This window comes from Macrobrachium nipponense, chromosome 25, assembly GCF_015104395.2.
Source record: "Macrobrachium nipponense isolate FS-2020 chromosome 25, ASM1510439v2, whole genome shotgun sequence".
Classification (NCBI taxonomy): Eukaryota; Metazoa; Arthropoda; class Malacostraca; order Decapoda; family Palaemonidae; genus Macrobrachium; species Macrobrachium nipponense.
In genome coordinates this window covers 77,456,517-77,465,804 of record NC_087214.1, presented here as the reverse complement: position 1 = coordinate 77,465,804, position 9,288 = coordinate 77,456,517, and the positions used below count along the sequence as shown (strand labels likewise).

The 9,288-nt window shown below is 38.4% G+C and overlaps 1 protein-coding gene across 1 annotated transcript in view; it reads right to left on the bottom strand.

The window, feature by feature from the left end:
- Positions 1–6,619, bottom strand: part of LOC135199230 (uncharacterized) — a 17,279-nt gene extending 10,660 nt beyond the window's left edge. Inside the window, exons 1-2 of the mRNA XM_064227100.1 lie at positions 6,497–6,619; positions 2,111–2,355 (exon numbers count right to left, since the gene is read on the bottom strand). Coding sequence (XP_064083170.1) covers positions 2,111–2,345 — 235 coding nt within the window. The 5' untranslated portion in view covers positions 2,346–2,355; positions 6,497–6,619. The remainder of the gene's footprint in view (positions 1–2,110; positions 2,356–6,496) is intronic.
- Positions 6,620–9,288: the final 2,669 nt, after the last annotated feature.

Genomic DNA, 9,288 nt, shown 5'->3' with positions numbered 1-9,288 from the left:
TATATATGAAAATGTGCGCAATTTCATGTAGAATACAACGAAAAATAATTGAAGGTTGTAGCGTTTCTCATTTTTGAAATATTTGCATATAAATCACGATAAATAGAAAAAAACCACCTTCGGTCAACTTTGACTCTACCGAAATGGTCGAAAAACGCAATTGTAAGCTAAAACTCGTATATTTTAGTAATATACAATCATTTACCTTCATTTTGCAACAAATTGGAAGTCTCTAGCACAATATTTCGATTTATGGTGAATTTATGAAAAAAACTTTCCTTCCCTCCATGCGCGGATTCTCCGCCATAAATCTCCGAATTGCGTACATCGAATTCTCGGAAAATTTGCTCCGTTTCATATTAGGCGTTTCATAGAGTTTTGATTTTTACCGCTTCGGCGTTTAAGGGTTAACCTAGTGTTGCAGTGAGGGCATGATTCTTGATAGCCCATTATTGGGCATGACAGGAGATTCTCATCGTAAGATACATAGTAGTCATTCCAATGTACTTCCCAGGACATCCTCGGGCTAGGCATATGTATTGGTATACTCATTCGTCTGCTTGAGGGGGTCTCCTGATGGTAGAGAGGGGTTATTTTTATGATTAGGTCTCTTGTTTTCCTGTTTTTGTAGTATATTATAAGGTCAAACATCTTGCCTTCTTCAATGGGGAGGATGTTCTCCTTGATGATCTTCTTCATCAAGATATATTATTAGGCCTTCATGCACTCCCAGTACCACGAGGAGAAGTCGATGAAGAAGGACACCCCCTCAAGCAGACGAACGTAGTATATCAATACATATGCTCCACCTGAGGATGTCCTGGGAAGTACATTGGAATGACTACTATGCGTCTTGCAAAGAGAATCTCCTGTCATGCCCAAGAAGAGGCTATCAAGAATCATGCCCTCACCGCCCACTGAGACACAACTCCCGCACGAAAATGCCCCAATTCAAGAGGAAAATAACACCAAAGACGACATTAAGACCATGAATAATACCAGCAGTGATGTCACGTGGCCTTTAACCAATCAAAATGAAGCCCGGCATGATGGTATGCAGCTGAAAAGATTGGTGCGCCTGTTGAACATGCGCTTGGGAGCTGGCTTCAGCCCAAAGCCAGGCAGCCAATCATAAAGCAACTCCCCATTCACTAGCCAATGAAAAGTCAGCGGCACAAAGCCCCCCGCTGCACCGCCACAATAAAAGCAAATGGACTCACCCTCTCACTTCAGTCCTTCACCCACCTCCACCTAGGAGGATGTCTGAGGTTTTTCAGACAAAACGTCGCGGACCCACAAAAAGAATAAAAAAGAATAGAATTTAATATCAATTCTACCTGCAATAAACTCTACGGGATATACCCGAATATTTGACTACCCCCACTAGAATTTTTTACCAATAAAAAATCCAGTCGGCTTTAAACTCTTACTTAATTGAGATATGTTAACCTTCGGTGAATTGCCCACCAGTTTAAGCAACAATGAGAAAACAATAATTAAGAAAATAGAGAAGAACCTTTATAAAATTAATGCAGCTGAGGCTGCAATCACTTCTAATAATAATAATAATAATAATAATAATAATAATAATAATAGTTATAATAATAATAATAATAATAATAATAATAATAATAATAATAATAATAATAATAATAATAATAATATAATGGAGAAGCAGATCCACAGTTATGTAAATGTACATATATTTCAATTTAAAAAAGGAAAGATAGGTTTCGGGAATCTGTTCGGTTCCCCTTATCAAGGGGGAACCAAACAGATTCCCGAAACCCATCTTTGCTGTTTTTAAATTGAAATATATGTACATTTACATAACTGTGGATTTGCTTCTCCATTTCAAGACTCGTGCTCCTATGAGGATTTTTAAATAATAATAAAAATAATGTGTAGAAATCTCAATTACGAGGGCACAAGTAATGTTCTGAATGACTGAAGATGAACCCAGGGTAGGGTTCGACAGCTTTTACATATTTTTATTTTATTTTACTACCGCTACCATTAGTATATCATTGTGTACCTTAAAGAATAACAATAATAATACTATAATAATAATAATGATAATAAAGTAGAATGGAATGCTAGTCGTACTCACTTTGGTAAACAAACATCGTCGACCTTGATTTGCTTGCGTGGAGAGAACACATCAATTTGCTGGGGACTGAGACGTTGGCCACATTTGCAGGAGGGTCCTTCATGCAATATTCAGGAGCTATCCAGGTTTCAGTTCCTTCTGCCACCAGTGTTATCCCATACCCCAGCAGCATCAAGGGAATCCAAAACAAATGCAAGTGAAATATCCCGGTGAATCTCAGATTACTGTTCGCCATATTGCCCAGCCTGAAATTTTAGTGTTTTATATATATAATTAGCTGAAGGCGCCGGGAAAGTTCAAAATGAAACGACAGAGTACCAAGTACTTTCGTGTATTTCGAACACATCTTTGTGCCCCTAAGATGTGTTAAAAATACACGAAAGTACTCAGCACTGTCGTTTCATTTTGAACGTTCCCAGTGGCTTATGCTAATAAACAAAATCGCGTGCTAGTTTGATGCACCTTTCCACCTAGATTGGAACTCACAACAGTCTACCACTACTACATAATCTTTTGTTCAAGTCGTCTCAAGCACAACGCTTCTGGCGGGGCGGGGATACCACCGATCACACGCACATCGTTTCTGCGAAGTATCTTTCAAACGATCAAGTAACCGATTCCTCAGGAGGGATATTGCTGCTCCAACGAAGGTTTTTCGTGCATCAGCAAGACTATATTGACTGAAGTGCAAGGTGGCCATTGATCGCAGATTTGGTCGCAAGATCGGATCGGAGTAGGCGGATCTTTAATATTTGTGGCTTGGACATTCACATTAAGATCAGACTTCGACAAATGAGAAAGTTTGCTCTCGGCAGCCGAGCAGCAGTCACCAACCCTTAAGGTGCAATGGCTGGAGAGAGACGACCTTTTCGGGCGAACGATTGGCTACTTGAAAGGGAGTGTTTCTCTCGCTGAAATTTACTTGAGGAACTTAAATGACATCATGGAGGCTATAGTGGATTCACATCACCCTACATGTGATGCCCAGGCCAGTCCCTTATGACGCTCTTGATTGGCTTCTGATAAGCCAATCACAGGGCGGGATACTCTCAGTCTCTCTCTTGAGAATTCACAAAGGCAGGATGTATGTTCCACCTCTCCCTGAGGGATACGTCTTTCAAAATTATCCCTCAGGAGAGGTGGAACATGCATCCTGCCTATGTGAACTCTGCAGAGAGGCTGAAAGTTTCCAGCCCTGTGATTGCCTTATCAACAGCCAATCAGGAGCGTCGTAAGGGACTGGCCCAGGCATCAGACGCACGGGTGATGTGAATCTACTATAGCATAGTTATCTCCGGTTGGATATGGAGATTTGCCGTCGGTGGATTCATGAAGCAACACTTTTTAGAGAGTGAGAAAGGCTTCGACAAGAGACGACACCACATTTCAGACTTTCTGCAGTGCTTCAACAGATATTTCTTCTTCACAAGTAGAACCTGAGTACTGAATTCAGTTCTCAAGGCTTGGGGGCAATTATTCCAGACCCCTGTCATATCACATGGACTTCACTTCAGTAAGTTTATCTGAATTTCCGAGCTTTTAGTTTTATACACACACATACACGCAAGCTAGTAATGAAATATTTGCTTATGAAATCATAAAAAAATAGGCCTTGGCTACCAACTTAATAGCATACATATACGTATATCTTAAAAAAGGTGTGGTAGTGAATTGTTAATCTCAGCTTTTTCCGGTAAGAGATAGGGTGCTTAGTGACAAGCACTAGGCTCCTTGAAGAGTGCTGAAATGAAAAACAGCCAGAAATGATGACCAATGTGATCTGAGGTCAGCGACACCTCAGAAATCACATGCTTGGGATTGATTGATTTATTGATTTGTTAGTTCTTACTGGCGCTCTGCAAGGTGTGTCTGTGTGTGTGTGTGTGTTCATAGCGAATGATGTATGGGCTTAGTGATAGGTAATGAAAAGAAGAAAGGACACTCTTTGATTGCTTGTGTCAGTGTGCTGAACACACCTGGAGGAGGTTTGAGAATGCCCATCGAATAAGGTAATGTAAGATAAGACTTTGAAAAAGTTCACCTTTGAAGTGAAAAGAGAAAGAGAAGTGTGGTGCATACACATTCATTTTGATTAACTTTCACATGTGGAGTGGTGTAATAAATATGGTCTCTTTATTTCAGATGGGCTCAATGGCACCATATAAGAGAATGGGTTCCCTAAGACTTAATTGACTATTAAAAATTTTGTACTTAATCAGACTTAAACCTGGTTCAGGAGAGGAAAATAACAGTTTACGGTTTTTTGGGGGTCAGACTTTATTCATTTAATTCCACTATAATGTATTCATTTTGTTCAATGTTAATGTTAGCTATTCTGGGAAATAGAAAGCATATTTTTGTATCTACGAGGGTTTATTGGCCTAGTCTTCCATTTCAGTTTCAGCCACAGATCGAGGGTAGGCAGTTGCTTGTTAGCAGTTTCTTTCATTTGTCTAAATGAGTATCATTTGGTTCTAAAAACTCGTTTAAGATATATATATATATATATATATATATATATATATATATATATATATATATATATATATATATAATATAGCGAAGTTGAGGGTGGGTTCTATCAATCCAGTGAACAGCAATTTGGTGTGAAGGGGAAGGACAATTCTTCATTCCTTTCAAAGTACTTTATGTAGCTGCTGACGTTTCAAGACGTTTGGTCCCATTTTCAAAGCTATATAATAAAATAAAAAACAGACTCGGGATAAAATAAAAGAATAAAAAGTTTTATACATGCAACATAAAATCATAAGTACAGTAAAAAGGAAGAGAGTTTACCAAATGGTGCTGAGGGCACAGACCGAGCGACAGTTCGGACCAGGTTCAGCTTCGACTTAAACTCACGAGAGGTCTAGAGGTGTTGAGGTGGTCTGAGTATTTAGTTGGGGGACAAGCTATTTAATAAAAAGCGATTCTAAAATTGCTAGTTGTTGGTCGTTCGGAGTTCGGCGTATGATTTTAAAATCTTTGTAATTGACATCGAATTTACATTTCTTTGCATGTTCACGTATGCAGGAGAATTCTGGGTTTGATAATTTAACATCAGTTCTGTAACTGACGCCTCGATGAGAATCCAATGTCACTTTTAACAACCTGCGGGTGGAGCCGACATATTTTCCCAGGTTACATCTGGGGCAATTAAGTAGGTCAATGACTCCCGAGGTCACCAGAGGGTGAAGGGTCTCTTTGTATTTGAAAAATGATCTTATGGTCATTGGATTACAAAGTATTAGCTTTAGGTCAATTGCTGGTAAAAAAAAAACTATCTATTAACTGCCGTAATTCTCTGTAGAAATTTTTATCATGAATGAACGGGATGCTTGCATATAGTCGTAATTTAGATACTGTGGGTAATTCACATTTTGGATGGAAAACATTATTCAGAAATTTGTAAAGATTTTGTGAAACAATCTGGATGGAAAGCAGTTGTCAATAAAGTACTGATGGAGGTAGAGGATTTCATTATGGAAATGGTGCCAGTCAGATGTTATATTGAAATCCCTGTGGAAGAGGGTTGATAAGGAATTTAGTTTGAAATTATAAAAACAATGACTATAAAAATTAGAACCCAGGCCTGTGAAAGTTTTCTTTCTAAAAATCGTAGTATTAAAATGATCATCGTGTCTAAAAACCATTACATCTAGGAGAAATTTTTGTTTTCCTTTTCATATTCAATCGTAAAATGAGATCTTATCTTATATCCAAGGATATAAATGAATACAAGTCATAACACCGTGAATACTAAGCATCTTGAATAAGACTCGTCTAAATCATTTCTAAGGCCTTTCCTAAAAGACCCTCAATCTTGTCTGCTACTGTTTGGATTCATTCTCGGAGGCTTAAATGCTATATCCAGGAACAGCCTCTGCACCAGGAACCCACAAGCTAACGGGTAATGGACCCTCACGGATAACTGTCACAAGCAGATGCTGTAAACGAGGCAAGAAAGCCATTCTTCAATGCCTGAGTGCAAACGTAACTAAAAAAGAATATTTATGTATTTTTTTTTAAATGTGGCGAAGTTTTTCGACGCGATCGAGTTTTGTGTACAGTGTATAATGCTTTACAAGCCGTAGCCCATGAAGCTTTCAGCCACGGCCCAGTGGTGGACTGTCCTGTAGAGTTGCCAGTCGGACGATTATGGCTAACTAACCTTAAATTAAAAACTACTGAGGTTAGAGGGCTACAATTCGGTATGTTTGATGATTGGAAGATGGATGATCAACATACCAATTTGCAGCCCTCTAGCCACGGGAGTTTATAAGATCTGAGCGGCAAGAGAAACAATCCATGTGGACAAAGCCGTCACAAGGTTTCTTTTTCAGAAAACTACAACTTAAAATCCCTAACGTTATGAAGGTGACGTACCAGAAGGACTGCTATTGCTGATGAAGAGAAGGTCTGGATGAATAATTTCAGGTGATGGAATGACACCTAGCCCCCAGCAGAGCAAGGAAGAGGCGCTAAAACCAACTGGTCGCTGCAAACAACCGGTCCAAGCGCCAGTGATGAAAACGACTGGTCTCTTGGGTACTTCTCCCAGGCAGGGCAGCCTCGCTCTGAGAACCTGGCCTGCTGAAATCGTGGCGGTGATCTTTTCATGAAATCTTAATCTTCAGATCAATACACAGTCGTCGCCAGAGAGAAATTTGAATAATGACTATCAATCAGACGATAAAGTCGGTTAATCGCTACAAGAAATCTAAAACTCTAGAAAAAAAAAGATCATTATTCAGGTGAAAAATTGTACCTGAGTGATAATTTAACGCCTCGACTCCTGCCGAAAGGAATCTCTTCAATGACGCCTGTTCTTTTCATTGTAGATTTATAACTGTACCTCTCTCCTCCTCTCTCTCTCCTCTCTCTCGCTCTCTCCTCTCTCTCTCTCTCTCTCTCTCTCTCTCTCTCTCTCTCTCTCATGATGAAAGGGCAAAAAAATCTTTTGCTATTGATATGCAATCTTAGTAAGAGTGCTTTTGAGTGACCAGCACAACATTTACGAGACTGAGGTGACCTTCAGCGGTGGGACACTTTTGTAATCATGACTTTCAGGCAAAGAGTCACCCTCAGGGATCTTTTGGAATCATGTTTCTTCAAAGGTTCATTCTGGCGCTTTCTACTTGACGATACGAAATCATGATTGAAAGACCGTAATAAAGCACTGCTGACTATGGGCGGGAATGTTTACTGCAAAAAGTTCATGCGATATATTGGCACATATATATACACACACACACACACACACACACACACACACACACATATATATATATATATATATATATATATATATATATATATATATATATATATAAATAAAGTAAGTACTATATTTCAGAGACTGCTGTCTCCCTCTTCTCTGAAATACTGTACTTACTTTCTATATTTTGGCGTTTTTATGGGCTCCTTTTTATTAAATGGAATTCTGTTGTAACACAGAACATTTTTACCAGTCATAATATATATATATATATATATATATATATATATATATATATATATATATATATATATATATACCAAGAATCACACACATTGACCACTATAAAGCATGTAATTATTGTTTATAATGGTACTGGGACTTAATGGACTTAGGTTTCTTCGTCAGTAGATGCAGCCTATAAATATGGCTGGAAATATAAAAGTTCTTTGTTAACAGATATAGTTTACAAATATCGCTGTAAACATGAAAGTGAGTGTGCAGTGTGTAATGGAATTGTGGAAGGGCGGGACTAATGAAATCAGAATATCTCCGCATATAGCACCTCTGTCTACTCTAGAGAATAAGAAAGGTCTATTTGCAAAGACATTATGAAGGTTCGAAAATGCTAAAGAGTCAAGTGAAGATGCAAAGTTGCACATGAATCTCAGAATGATTTGCAAGACCAGGATAAATAAAAGTAGCATTTTCATACATCTGTAGTACATAAACAAATCATGGCATGTTGACACTGTTCCATCGTAAGTGTAGCCTAGACCACCTGTGTTTGTTTGCATGGTGTTTTTACGTTGCATGGAACCAGTAGTTATTCAGCAACGGGACCAACGGCTTTACGTGACTTCCGAATCACGTCGAGAGTGAACTTCTATCGCCAGAAATACACATCTCTAACCCCTCAGTGGAAATGTCGAGAATCGACCTTGCGGCCTAAGAGGTGGCAGGCCAAGACCATACCGATCACGCCACTGAGGGTTAGACCACCAGTGGGCCGTTGGGTTACTTCTTTATTTGCAAACAGACACACACACAATATAATACATTGTGTAATTCTTCTGTTCGTTTTTTTATGTTTTTGTATTGTTGTTTTGTTTGGTATCTTTTATTTCTCTTGAGTTTTTTTTAAAGTTTTGTTGGTTATTGTAATTCACTGAGTTGTGTGAGTTTTAGGTCACTATGTTTTCTTTTCTGAGTATTTTATTTATGGTAATGTAGCTTCTAAAGAAATTGTTTTCCAGTGTGACCTTTCTTTGATTCTGTATTTTACTAGTATAATAAAATTATGTTTTGGTGTTTTGTCTCTATTTTAGGTAGAAAAATGACTTATTGTGTTAAATCTGAAACATCCCATTGGAATTAGAAATGTTGCCTGTTTGGCTGTTCCTAGTGAGAATCAGATTCCCTAGGAATTAATCTAGTATATATATAATTATCTATATAGTTATATATATATATATATATGATATATATATTATTATATATATATATATATGTGTGGTGTGTGTGTGTGTGTGTGTGTGTGTGTGCGTATGTGTTTTATTTCAATATAAAATAGCAGTAGGAGCATTAGTAATATATATAATATTAATAAAAGTGTTCTTACGTTTCTTCTACGCTTAAAGAACGATTTGAAACTCTCTGGCAACAAACAGCGCAGAAAGACGTCAATATTCCATTACCTGTTCACCACATTAGTTCTAAAGTCTACCGGCAGCACTAGTCCCGTTCAAGGGCGATGGGGAAAGGGGAGGGGTGGGTGGGGGTATAGGAAGGGAGGGAAGGAGGAGTGAAGGGGAAGGGTAAGGGGGTTGGAAGAGGGAGGGGGTGGGGGGGGGAGGGAAGGGGACACACCTAAAGTAACACTTGTTCTGTGCTTCAATGTGCAAACAATAAACATACAAAGGTTTCAGAGTTTTAGTAATATATATATATATATATATAT